The 14790-nt window shown below is 43.9% G+C and overlaps 1 protein-coding gene across 1 annotated transcript in view; it reads left to right on the top strand.

Annotated features, from left to right (window-relative positions):
* Nucleotides 1-14790, top strand: part of LOC126195550 (nascent polypeptide-associated complex subunit alpha, muscle-specific form-like) — a 109352-nt gene that overhangs the window by 34226 nt on the left and 60336 nt on the right. The window contains exon 4 of the mRNA XM_049934173.1: nucleotides 1870-3778. Within this exon, the coding sequence (XP_049790130.1) occupies nucleotides 1870-3778 (1909 nt within the window). The remainder of the gene's footprint in view (nucleotides 1-1869; nucleotides 3779-14790) is intronic.

Genomic DNA, 14790 nt, shown 5'->3' on the forward strand with positions numbered 1-14790 from the left:
CATGATGGTCGAATCCGTGTTTGGCGACATCGCGGTGAACGCACATTGGAAGCGTGTATTCATCATCGCCATACTGGCGTATCACCCGGCATGATGGTATGGGGTGCCATTGGTTACACGTCTCGGTCACCTCTTGTTCGCATTGACGGCACTTTGAACAGTGGACAGTGGATGTGTTACGACCCGTGGCTCTACCTTTCATTCGATCCCTGCGAAACCCTACATTTCAGGAGGATAATGCACGACCCCATGTTGCAGGTCCTGTACGGGCCTTTCTGGATACAGAAAATGTTCGACTGCTACCCTGGCCAGCACATTCTCCAGATCTCTTACCAATTGAAAACGTCTGGTCAATGGTGGCCGAGCAACTGGCTCGTCACAATACGCCAGTCACTACTCTTGATGAACTGTGGTATCGTGACTCAATGCGCAGGCGTTGCTCTGGGTACTGATTTCTCAGGATCTATGCACCCAAATTGTGTGAAAATGTAATCACATGTCAGTTCTAGTATAATATATTTGTCCAACAAGGAGAACGGCTAAAAGACACAGACCTGACGCAGTTCCAAATCCTCACATACAGAGGCAAAATAAGAGGAGAAGAAACGCACTAAAAAAGGAAAGGAAAGACAAGGAAAAGAGAACAGAAATCGAAGCGAAACAAGTAGGTAATCGTGACTGGCGGACCTCTTACCTAAAACCTGAGTGATCCAGTCACCCAGCAGCACATTAAAATCCTCTCCCTAAAATCTGAGGCAACAAATTGGACAGGACATAAAACCGTACGACCTTAACCACAGTCGTTGTGTCGTCTTGCAAAATAGAGGGCAAATCCGGTGGCAAGGAAAGCATCGCCCTCTGGTCAGAGAATAAAAGACAGTCAAGTAAAATGTGACGGACAGTAATCTGGACGCCACAAGCACTGCAGATTGGGGGGGGGGGGGGGGGGGTCCTCCCGCCGGAGTAAAAAACCGTGCGTTAAGGGACTGTGCCCGATGCGGAGGCGAGTGAGGAGAACCTCATCCCGCCTGCATGACTGGTAGGACGTACGCCATGGCCGCGTGATGACCTTGACCAGACGCAGCTTATTTTCACCGACTGCAAGCCACTCCTCTTCCCATTGATGCATAACAAGAAAACGCAAAAGGGAGGTAACAGCATGGAGGGGGACGGCACATTTAATAACATGAGGGAGGGAACATGCATCTTTGGCAGCCACATCCGCCAGTTCGTTTCCCCTAATACCCACGTGCCCCGGCACCCAGCAGAAAGAAACCTCCTTTCCCTGCCGTTGCAGGTGGAGTAGGGCATCATGGATGTTCTGGACGACCGTATCCGCTGGGTACTAGTGTTGCATGGTCTGAAGGGCACTCAGGAAGTCAGAACAGATGAGAAACTTAAGACTGGGAACACATCTCATCTGCTCCAATGCCCGCAAGATCGCAAACAATTCGGCATCAAAGATGGTAAACACCGCAGATACTGGTACATGGTCGGGATGCTGGTTTAAAATATCGCAAAATAAGGAGGTAAAAACAAACGCAGGAGTGCAGTTCCTCCGGTATTCTGACAAGTCTAAAAGGACGCTGGGCCTCTGGAGCAACCTGGGAGGCAGGCGGGTAAAACCCTGGAGTTGGGGTGCCACACGCTCCACACCAAGGGACTCAAGCAAATGCTAACCACACACACACACTGAATACCCGTTTATCATCTGCATTTCTTCTTGGTGTAGCAATTTTAATGGCCAGTAGAGTATAACCATAGTCACCATACAGAACAAAAGTCCCCTTAGTTAACGGCACTAGTGCATTGATACAGGTCCGAAATCAGAAACAGAATACCTGACATATGTGGGCCATGTTGTTGCAGATCCAGAAGGAACTCCAGGAAGCGCAGAGGTCCGAACTGGGTGGAGCGGGCGGCATCGGACGGGCGCGTGGGGCCCCACAACGGCCGGCTTTCGTGCCCATAGGTCGCCACCCGGCGGAGATGGTTCGCCTGACCCCGGGTCAAGGGCCGCCAGGACCATTCATGCTCCCGCCCCACCTCCACGGTGGGTACTTCTTCCCCGGCCCGCCAAAGCACTTCAGCAGTAAGAGCAGCGAACCACCAGACAAGATGCGGCAGGGTGCCCCGACTCCCCACGGGCCGCGGAGAGCCGTCGGTGCGATGGCTCATCTCGTCACGCCTGTGAGAGTCAGCTCAGGCCCAACTGGCATTTCGCCGAGGGACATCCACATGCATTCACCGAAAACTCACGCAAATTCGCCGCCCGTCACACCTCGAGGCTTCAAAGAAGAGAACACGTCACCGCGATTCTCTTCGGACGCCGAGAAAACGCCCCGCGCCCCTGTTGGGAAGCAGGAAGGAGGCGGGAAAGCGAGCCCGCGTGTTTCAGCAGAGGTGCCGAACGCGAATTCTCCCAGAAGGGCATTAGCAGAAGGAGACGCAGCGGCACCAACCGAACGCGGGAGAGGTATGCCGAAAGACCAAAGTGACGAGAGATTACTAAGGAACCTGAACCTCAAAATGGCAGAAACCAAAAGTGGAAAGATACCGGAGAGGGGAAAGCTACAAACCAGCACTGGTGCACCGGTATCAGAAATGAACAAGACTATGAACGATGTGACGTCTGGCCGGGGACGTGGCAACCCTGCAGCGCTGATGCAGCACAGGAATCCGTATATGGCAGGAGGCGGGGCTATCTACCAGATGGAGAGGAAGGCGCAGTTTGGCAGGGGTGGGGCGGTGGGACCTCCGTTTTGTGATCCACAAGGTATCGGCCTAGAGTCGTACGGTGGAAAGCCAGCGCATTTTCACGGCCACAGTATCCCAGGTCTACCACAGCAACAAATGCCGACAATGCCTTCGACAGGACTGGTACCAATGTCTTCACCAAAGATAAACACAGCCAGAGCTGCAACGGATACCTCACGAATGGCCTCGCAGAAGAAGCCTCCTACACCTGTAGCGAAGAAGACAGACTCTCCACCAAAGTCGCCAGCGCTTTTCTCACCGACGCTTCTCATAGCGTCACCAGCGACTTCATCAATGAATTCGCCGAGGCCATCACTGATGACAACGCGCAACACACCTTCAAAAAACACTGTTTCAGGGAAAATAAAAAATGCTGCAAAAGCCTCTCCAGGAAACTCGCCGAAGTCACCATCACCGAGGAACTCGCCGGCGAGGACATACGTAATCACACGAAAGCATTCGACAACACCGCTATCGGTACCTTCACGTAAAAAGGCTCAGGCGACTGCGCCTGCAAACGTATCGACGAAGTTACAGATAGATTCTCCAGCGCCTCAGACTACAACCGCCACAACAGGTAAGGACACAAAGGGAAGGTTTCAGAATCCCAAATCACGTTTGTCTGCAGGTGGAGATCTCCAAACTGCCAAAGAAAGACCTGCTGTGTCTCCCTCTGCTGTAGCGCCCACAGCTCAGAATCAGCCGTCTAAGGAGACGGACGAGTCTGACTATCAGGCTAAAGAGCTGTCAGATTTTAACAAGGAAGAACAGCTCACCAAAACATCGCCACGTATTAGAAAGCTGGCGAGAACGAGCTTGCAGCCTGTAAAAAACCCGTCGACCCCCAGATCTGCCGTTTCGGACCACTTAGCAGACGAAGAGGAGGGAGAGAGCGGAAACACAACGGCAAAGCAGCCTGAAGGCACTCCGCGGAAAACCAGCGTTGGCGATGGGAACAAGAAGTTGCTGACTCCCGTAAAAAACCGAAAAGGGGCCGCCATTGGAGCCGCTCACACTGAAGGTAAACGTGCGGAAAGTGTCTCACTACATGTAACTTCCAGTAATAATATGTTTAAGGTTTTGCGCCGGAAGCAGGAATGTCATCTCTACCAGTTTTGCTTTTAAAAAACGGAACATCAAAATTATGTACTACTTTTCAAAAAAAAAATGGTTCAAATGGCTCTGAGCACTATGGGACTCAACTGCTGTGGTTATCAGTCCCCTAGAACTTAGAACTACTTAAACCTAACTAACCTAAGGACATCACACACATCCATGCCCGAGGCAGGATTCGAACCTGCGACCGTAGCAGTCGCACGGTTCCGGACTGCGCGCCTAGAACCGCGAGACCACCGCGGCCGGCTGTACTACTTTTCCTCCAGTCTTTGTTCCACATGATTCCCTCTTGAACAGCACATTTGTCAGTCTTTTGTTGGCTGTTCATGTTCTTTTGGCCAAATACAGTGCCTTTATATAGCAAAAATAAATAAATAAATAAGGAACTTATTACTTTCTACCAGCCACACCTCAAGGAATGATCTTGAGGGCAAAATTAAGTAAATTGAAGCTGACACTGAAATGAGTCGAACGCATTTTTTTTTTTTTTTCACGTATAGAATAAGGAGCGGGGACGAGGGAGGTATGGTTTTGGTACTTCATGTAGACACCACCACACTGCATACAGGATTTTGAGGAGGATAAACTTGGACGTAAATATAGTTGAAGCATCTCACTAGCGCAGTGCGAGTACAAATGGGAAACAAAGGGCCCCGACTTTTCATTTTGTGTAGTAAGAACTATGGGACCAAACTGCTTAGGTCATCGGTCCCTATCCTTATACACTACTTAAACTAAATTATGCTAAGAACAACTCTCAGAGGGTTATCAAGTAGCAGTACAGGTTTAACTCAAACTTTCATCGAACTACTCTGGTCGACGGTTAGCTGTGTCACGACCCTTGATAGCAGGACTAAATATGGTTTTATTTTAGTTACGATCGATCCACATCAAAGGCTCGGAGGCAACTGAACCGAGCCACTTATCTCAAGTGACATCCCACATCATCGATATCATACATGGATACCGCCCTTCATCTCTTCCAACCGGCCTCACTGAAGCCACTCTTATGTATTCGAAAGTCAATTAACTCTGGACATTAAAACATCACACATTGTACTAAAAAGGCGGCATTCGCACCGGTCGTCAATGAAAAGTAGCCTTCAGTGAGTCGAAGGAAGTTTTCATGCTGACAGAAGACTGTGACGTCGGAAGTAAACCTATTTTCGCCTCGATTACTCTGTTGTAGTAAAGAATTTTGTGTCTTGCCTCATCTTAATCTTAATCGTATTTGAAAAATGACATATTGTGAGCAGAGAATTGACTGAATAATTATCTTCTTTCATTTTCTTGTGACAATAATTACAAAAGCATTTCAAAATGCAATTACCGGTTTCGACCGGTGGTTTCACCGGCGATGTAACGTTTTCGTTGCGTTGTCAGCGTATGTACTTAAGTTGATAGTGCAAGGGAAACATTGTCACCTCTTTCGTAAATGGTTCGAAGGGCGGTATATTTGTGAAAAATTTGCATTTGCAACATTTTGTTCACTCTCTAGAACGAAAGCATTTCCTCGAGTTGCGTAAATCATATTAACAGACCAAACCCAAATAAAAATTGACCGACTTTTATGTTACATTTATTATTGCGTGATATGGGCATGTAATTAAGTCGTAGGTGTAAAGTAATATCGCGACAGTTGTAAGATAATTTCGTAAGTTAATGGTGTATGCAGTTAACGTGTAATTAGCTTGACTGTAATTTATCGAATATAGTTAAGGTAGAATAAATGCTGGTGGAAGACATGTTGGCAATTAATTGAAATTGACTCAGAATTAGTGCAGGTATCACACATGAGAATTTCTTGGGTAATGTCTCAAGACTGACACGAAACATTATATCGTACTGGACAAAACACGCACTGGCACTATTAATTTCTTTCATACAGGCCTAACTAAGTACCGCAATCGTAGTCATCATCATCAACATCGTAACCATACATAGCTGCCAGTCCTTTCTGCTTTCTCCCCCACCCTCTCTCTCTCTCTCTCGCTCTGACTGTGAGATGCACTTTGCCCTACCGTCTCTTTTTCAGCTTTTCTACTTCTGATTGTGTCCTTGATTTTTTCCAGTGATGCTGGTTCTCTAAGGATAAGTTGAAGGCCTGATGTTTCACGTGGCAGAAAATCTGTTGTTTTTATGTAGACAGGCACAACTTAATGACTTATTTTGAAATGGCTTCGTTGTTGAGGTAAAAGTAATTGTTCTCTTCAGATCATTAGAGTATACTTTTACTTGAAAACCCAGACCGAACCTGCATTCATGTTCTATGGCTATTCGTCCTAATGGGTTTCCCTGTCGAATTTTCTTTCGTATAAGAATTCGTGCTGTCGGTGAAGTATGATTGTGGGTAAAAGTGGATACAGTTGGAGACACTTCTGTAAAAAAGAAGATACATTGGTGGAAGAGGGGTAGTGTGATGAGACGATACAGTGGAAAAGAGGTTGGAAATTTTAAAGTAAGACGAACTCTATTCACGTACTTCTGACTGGTGATTTGGACACGAACATCCAGATGATGAGAGCGTTACTCACAAAACACATACCTATATGTCGAAATTGCTTTACGGTGCATTGTAAACAAATACAACAAGGACTAATTATCACAACTTGTATCGATCTTCATCTTTAATTCTAGGAGCATTAAAAAGTCCAAAATTTCAGTTGTGTGTCGGTAAAACTCTTAAATTTGTTAATGAAACAAGCAACTATCTACTGTGGTGTTAAAAGATTCACTGGCACCTCCTTGGAAGCCGAATGAAGCGTGTCTGCTTTTACAGAGAAATTAACAAAACTTTACAGTTCGGAAATAAATAAATTATTTGTTATTTAGGATTTGTCATTGAACGAACAACAAACTGCCTAAAAAGTGAGTGACAAGCGGGGTGAAACCTCAGTGGAATCGCGGTAGATGAAGTGGCATGCAATTGCCTAGTGTCAGTAATTTTTTGATAAAATATTTGAGTTGAGCGATAACAAAGACTCCCAATACATTACACAATGGATTTTTCTCCAAAATTTCATGATCAAACAAAGAATGAGAAATGGACAAACTGGATACGAAATTGAGCAGTGCAAGGTCTGATTTTGCAAAAAAGGGTTTATTTATTTGAAGGTAATCAGGTCAATTAGAAAATGTGATTAGTGATTTGAGATAAAAAATTTTGCCTGAATTTTCACAGCCACACAAGGAGTGAGAAATGGGAAAATGGGGTATCAAATTGATCAGCATGAGATGTAGTTTTGTGAAAAAACATTTAATTGAAACTTCTTGTGTGATTAAAATATGTCGGTCCGAGACTCGAACCTGGGATCTTTGTCGTGCCTGGACAACAGCTCGACCGACTGAGTCAGCCACGCACTACCCAAGCTTGTCCCTCAAAGCTTTAGCCGGCCGGAGAGGCCGAGCGGTTCTAGGCCCTAGAGTCTGGAACCGCGCGACCGCTACGGTCGAAGGTTCGATTCCTGCCTCAGGCATGGACGTGTGCGATGTCCTTAGGTTAGTTAGGTTTAATTAGTTCTAAGTTCTAGGGGACTGATGACCTCAGAAGTTAAGTCCTATAGTGCTCAGAGTCATTTGAACCACAAAGCTTTACTTCCGGTAGTACATCAATTGCTTCCTTCCAAACTTCACAGAAATTCTACTACATATCATTCGGGCTAATACTCGAGGAAGAAAGTATATAAGTTCCGAAAGTACGAGGGGAGGTACCGGCAGAAGTAAATCTGCGAGGACGGGTCGTGAGTCATGCCTGGATTGCTCACAAGAACATTGCAAGTGCAATAACCTATTTTCCCAGAAATGTCGATCAGTGGAAGGGAGTTCAAATAAGCGAAAACATGTCTCGGGTTATCCGTAGATAATCGACCGTTTCTGAGAAAACGATGGTCAATATTTTCGAAGCAATCTAGATGCTTTTTATAGGGCGGTAAGTTCAACTGAAGAATTGGAATAGTGGGTAGCGTCGTAATTTCACACTTTTGAGCCCCATGTTCGAACCCCGTTTATTATTTCCATTTTCTTTTTTTCTTTTTCAGATACTTATGTACGTGGAACCTCACTACAAGAACGTTCCTTATCAAGCTAGGGGATACACTGGTGTTATATCAATTAAAAAATTACAACTGCGTTCCACAATAAGTGTCATACGCACATTATGTAATATCTATGTCTACGATCCATTGCTGTCTGTTTACTTTTGAGGTCATCAGTCCCTTAGAACTTAGAACTACTTAAACCTAACTAACCTAAGGACGTCACACACATCCATGCCCGAGGCAGGATTCGAACCTGCGACCGTAGCGGTTACGCGGTTCCAGACTGTAGCGCCTAGAACCGCTCGGCCACCTCGGCCGGCCATCGGAAACCACTTCCGGGTAACAAGCATGTAACACCACGAATATTATTAACAGAACACACAACAGAATTTTACTGAAAACAATTAAAACATTTTCTCATTCATTTATTGTTTTACAAATTCGTCTAGTACTCTTCTACAGACATGGGTAGATCAAAAAATAAAACGTAAATAATGATCGGGTTTCGAAAACTGGTACAGAAGTGTGAAACCGGAATGCCAGTCACTGTGCTACCACTTTCCTGAACCAGTTACGTCAAAGTCTTCATGGAAACAGTCGAATATCTGTGGATAAACCAAGACACCTATTCTCTTATTTTAACCACTCTTCCACTAAGGGAAGTTTCCAGGAAATCAGTTTACAGCTCTTGCTGTGTTCTCCTTGTCATTGATAGAGCACTTGCCCGTAACAGGAAAAGGTCCTAACTTCGAGTCACGGTCCGGTACATATTTCTAATCTGGCAAGAAGTTCCAGATCTGCCCCTAGTCTGCTGTAGAGTGAAAATGCGATCTGAAAAATATTTAATTGCTTGAAAGTAATCAGGGTAATAAAAAAAAAAAAAAAAAAACACGAGACAGATATCTTCTAGTACTCTTTGAAACTCTAAGTTAAACATTGAACATTAAATTCTGAAACGACTCCCGATTTGCTTTTGCTTGATCTAAATACTCTCGATAACAACTGAATACTAATCGATGTTTTAATACAAAACATTGCCGGCCGGTGTGGCCGAGCGGTTCTAGGCGATTCAGTCTGGAACCGCGCGACCGCTACGGTCACAGGTTCGAATCCTGCCTCGGGCATGGATGTGTGTGATGTCCTTAGGTTTAATTAGTTCTAAGTTCTAGGGGACTGATGACCTTAGAAGTTAAGTCCCATAGTGCTCAGAGCCAATACAAAACATTAAAATAAAAATAGAGATTAGAAGTCGAGTGAGGTGTATTTATTTCTCCAAAGAAATCTACAAAATATTCCAATTTGAAAATCAATACATTCTGTTATTTAGGATTCTCCAGCGAGCGAGCAACAGACTAACTAAACAATGAGTGACGGGCGAGGCGATATTTCAGTTGATTCATGGGAGATGTAAAGCCAAGCAAGTTGCTAGGGTCAGCAACTTTTTGTCCTCACTGATAGCGCAAAAGTTTCAAATATATGATATATTCGATTCAGAAGCTGTGGTTTGTACCATGTCGCATCAAGTGCTAATGATCCTCATCAAAAATTTTCAGTAATTAATGGTTACTTCTCTAACAAGTTTCAAGATCTAATGTAATATCGACAATCGAAATAGCCTCTTTCAAAATAATTTAATTTTATGAGTGAACCCATTTTGTTTTTGTCTCCCAGAAAATTTTGTTTTACTGCTTAAGCCGAAGGGGTTAGTTACCGTACTTTGGAAACTGGTAGTCTAGTATTCAGTCAAATAAGATGGAAGACATCAATAACATTCGCTCGGAATTTGTAACATCGTGTGAGCTGTGGGGTGGGAGAAGGGTGGCAGCAAAATTACTATTTCTGTTACTTTGTAAACAAATTTAGTCTGGAGACGTACCATTAGACTTCCGTGGAAAGTGCAGTTAACTGCGTGAACTATCACACACACAGCTCAATACCTCATGCATCGAATTTGCTGGCAAGAATAAAATACCGAAGAATAGGAAAGAAAATAGAGGATCTGTTAGATGACGCTGATGACATTGCTATCCTCAGCGAGAGTGAGGAACATTTGCGGGACCTGTTGGATAATCAAGCATTGCCGATTGAGAGTAAACTGAAGAAAGGCGGAAATAGCGTTGGCAGGAATGAGATTAGTGATTAAGTTTAACATCAAAATTGGGGACCACGAAGTAAAGAAATTCTGATAGTTTAGAAACAAACAGCGACCTTAATTTGAGGAACAAATGTCTGCGGTTGTAGAGTTATATGGAAGTGAGTCATAGACTGTGGGAAAATTGGAAAAGAAGAGACTCGAAGCGTTTGAGATGTGGCGCTACAGAAGGATGTTGCGAATTAGGAGAAAAAATGAAAGGCTCGCCACAGAATCGCCGAGAAAACGATGTGTGGGAAACATTGGCACGTAGAAGGGAGAGAATTGCAGGTCATGTTTTAGCACATCAAAGAGTAACTTCCGTGTTACTTGAGGGAGCTGTAGTGAGTAAAAACTTTAGCAGAAGACAGTGTTTGAAATGTGTCCACCAAATAATTGAGGACATAGGATGCAGGTGCTACTCTGAGATGAATATGTTGGCTCAGGAGAAGAATTCGTGGTGGGCCGCAGCAAAAAAGTCTGAAGGGTGATGGTTAAAAAAAAGTCTAGTGTGTACGCACGAGCACTTGAGGGAAAGTAATGTAACGTGACATGAGATTCTGTTGATGTGGAGGTCAACCTTGTGATTAATTTTGGCAATTTCACGAGCCTCTATCAATACAGACTTGAAGATCCTAAATTCGCAACTCTTGTCTGATAAAAATCAAATAGAAACAGTCTCGATCCCGTTTTCAGGTTTTTATTCCTTATCAACAGGTTTCGGCCCTTCCCTCAGACCATCTCCAGGCTTTTCCCCGCCATTATGGCTGCTGGTGGCGCCAAACGGAACGAGATCCGTAGAAGTAAGGATGTCACTGCTGATATTTATATTCGTTATTATTGTTTTTGCCCAGAGTCGTCGGACCAGGCCTTTTGTTGACGCCTGAAGTTATTTTAACGGTGAATAATAATACAATTTTACATTTTTTTTACCTTAAGCTCGAAAAAAACGAATGAATGAAACATAGGTTGGTTCGAGTTTTAAGATATCCTGTGTCTTGTCTTCCATCATAAAATAATTTGATGCAAAAATACGAATCCAATTCGAATGATACACCTATGTAGTTCCAACCTCTTCTTGTCGCTGACAGTCAGGCACGGTCCACCTTCAACTGAGAGAGTTTGTTTAGAAGTTGTTACAGTGTTAACTAACCCGTGCATTTCGGTTCAATTTATAATTTAGATGATTTTAAATAAGTTAAAGGACAATTTACCGCATGATTAGTGACCTCTTAATAGTAATGGATCTCTGTCAAAGAGCGGCAGTTCTGTCTGCATGAAAATCAATGACATTATATGGTATGAGATGAAGATAGAAAACCTGTAACATAATTTCCTAAAAAAATTCCGAAAAATGTTTTTAATATTCGTATCAAACGGAAGGATTTCATTTGGAGAGTATGGATGTGGAATCTCATTTTATCAAGGCAATGTATTTTGGAAGTTGTCAGTGTATTCATATTGAAGTTATAATTACTTAATATTAATTAAAAAACTTATCATTATGTGAAACAATTTTTCTGAATCGAGGTATTTTGAGCTATACTTCCACTGTGATGGCTCATTTGCTTCAGAGGTCTGTTTTTAAAATGAGTGAAAAATTAAGAGCAGTGGTGTTTTGTTGGTCTTGGTGGGATGGGCCAGAGAAGTCCCCTCTCCCCACAGAACCTATTATCTCACTATAGATAAACAGTTGTTGTGACACTGAATATCATAAAGGAATGTAAAAACGAAGATTTGAGTCACACAATGAGAACCGCAAGACTAAATACACTCTAAGACAAAAAAAAAAAGACGCACCACGAAGGAATGATCCGAAAGAGGCTGAAATCGATAAATGTGACGTACATGTACAGACAAATTTCAGAAAAATTGGATGATTTATTCAAGAGAAAGAGCTTCTCTGATTAAGCAAGTCAATAACGAGTTTGCCATCACTGCCCTTATGCAAGCAGTTTTGGCCTTGATTGCCAGAGATGTTGGCAAGTTCCTTCTGAGGAATATCGTGCCAAATTCTCTCCAACTGGCTGTTCAGATCGTCAAAATCTTGAGTTGGTTGGCGGGCTTCACCCGTAATGCTCTAAACTTTCTCAATTGGAGTGAGATCTGGCGATTTTTCTGGCCAAGGTACGGTTCGGCAAGCAGTAGAAATACCGTGTGCGGCCGGGCATTATCTTTCTGAAATGTAAACTCAGAATGGATTGCCATGAAGCTCAACAAAACAGGGCGTAGGATATCGTCGACGTACCGCTGTGCTGTAAGGGTGACGCGGATGACAACCAAAGGGGTCCCGCTACGAAAGGCAATGGTACTACAGACTATTACTCCTAGTTGTCAGGCCGTTTGGCAGCAACATCAGGCGCTGTCTGGGGCGTCTCCAGACAGGTCTTCGAAGGAGCTCAGCTCGAAGCAGGACTCATCTCTGAAGACAATTCTGCTCCAGTCAATAGGATTCCAGCCCGAAGACGTGTCTGGAGACACCATGGACTGGAGTGGGGTACCAACCTGGCTGTCGCCCAGTATACGACCCGAAAACCAGGATTGGTGGCTTTGGGTGCCATTTCTTTGCAACGCACGATCCCCAAGGTAGTGTTATAGGCCCTTTGCTGTTCCTTGTCTATATAAACGATTTGGGAGACAATCTGAGTAGCCGTCTTCGGTTGTTTGCATATGACGCTGTCACTTATCGACTAATAAAGTCATCAGAAGATCAAAACAAACTGCAAAACGATTTAGAAAAAATATCTGAATGGTGCGAAAAGTGGCAGTTGTCCCTAAATAACGAAATGTGTGAGGTCATCCACATGAGTGCTAAAAGGAACTCGTTAAACTTCGGTTACACGATAAATCAGTCTAATCTAGAAGCCGCAAATTCAACTAAATACCTAAGTATTACAATTACGAACAACTTAAATTGGAAAGAACACTTAGAAAATGTTGTGGGGAAGGCTAACCAAAGGCTGTGTTTTATTGACAGGACACTTAGAAAATGTAACATACCTACTAAGGAAACTGCCTACACTACGCTTGTCCGTCCTCTTTTAGAATACTGCTGCGCGGTGTGGGATCCTTACCACGTAGGACTGACGGAGTACATCGAAAAACTTCAAAGAAAGGCAGCACGTTTTGTATTATCGCGAAATATGGGAGAGAGTGTCACAGAAATGATACAGGATTTGGGCTGGAAATCATTAAAAGAAAGGCGTTTTTCGTTGCGACGGAATCTTCTCACGAAATTCAAATCACCAACTTTCTCCTCCGATTGCGAAAATATTTTGTTAACATCGACCTACATAGGGCGGAACGATCACCACGATAAAATAAGGGCCTCGCCGAATTACCCGAGCGGTCTAGGGCGCTGCAGTCATGGACTGTGCGGCTGGTCCCGGCGGAGGTTCGAGTCCTCCCTCGGGCATGGGTGTGTGTGTTTGTCCTTAGGATAATTTAGGTTGAGTAGTGTGTAAGCTTAGGGACTGATGACCTTAGCAGTTAAGTCCCATAAGATTTCACACACATTTTTGATAAAATAAGGGAAATCAGAGCTCATACGGAAAGATATAGGTGTTCATTCTTTCCGCGCGCTATACTAGATTGGAATAATAGAGAATTGTGAAGGTGGTTCGATGAACCCTCTGCCAGGCACTTAAATTTGATTTGCTGAGTATCCATGTAGATGCAGATGTAGACGATCCGTATGATTGTCATCCGCTGCATTCTTGCAGCACAGCGGTATATAGACCACTTTTTGTTGCCTTTCATAGCAAGTCTTTCTAGGCTTACATTTCAGCAACATAATGTCCGTTCGCACACAGAAAGAGTTTAAACTGTTTGTCTATGTCATTGCTAAACCCCATCTTCGCCACAGGACCGCCGAATCTCTTTCCAATTGAGAACGTTTGGAGCATTATGGGGAGAGGCCACCAACCATCTCAGGATTTTGACGATCTAACGCGCCAATTGTACAGAATTTGGCACGCTATCCCTCAGGATGACATCCAACAGCTCTGTTAGTCAATGCCAATCTGAATAACTGCTTTGACATCGAAAGGGTGCAAAAAAGGGCAGCTCGTTTTGTATTATCACGTAATAGGGGAGAGAGTGTGGCAGATATGATACGCGAGTTGGGATGGCAGTCATTAAAGCAAAGACGTTTTTCGTCGCGGCGAGATCTATTTACGAAATTTCAGTCACCAACTTTCTCTTCCGAATGAGAAAATATTTTGTTAAGCCCAACCTACATAGGTAGAAATGATCATCAAAATAAAATAAGAGAAATCAGAGCTCTAACAGAAAGGTTTAGGTGTTCGTTTTTCCCGCGCTCTGTTCGGGAGGGGAATGGTAGAGAGATAGTATGATTGTGGTTCGATGAACCCTCTGCCAAGCACTTAAATGTGAATTGCAGAGTAATCATGAAGACGTAGATGTAGATGGTCTGAAGTGGACAAACGCGTTATTGACTTGCTCAATTTCTGAAGCTCTTTCTCTTGAATAAATCATCCAATTTTTCTAAAATTTTAATCATTTGTTTGTGTATGTCCATCGCATCTACTGATTTTCGTCCCATTGGATAATTCCTTCATGGTGCGTACGGTTTTTTTCTTAGAGTGTATAATAAAATGATGTATGAAGCTGTCCGCAGCTCTTGGTCGTGCGGTAGCGTTCTCACTTCCCACGCCCGGGTTCCCCGGTTCGATTCCCGGCGGGGTCAGGGATTATCTCTGCCTCGTGATGACTGGATGTTGTGTGATG

This window comes from Schistocerca nitens, chromosome 7, assembly GCF_023898315.1.
Source record: "Schistocerca nitens isolate TAMUIC-IGC-003100 chromosome 7, iqSchNite1.1, whole genome shotgun sequence".
Lineage (NCBI taxonomy): Eukaryota > Metazoa > Arthropoda > Insecta > Orthoptera > Acrididae > Schistocerca > Schistocerca nitens.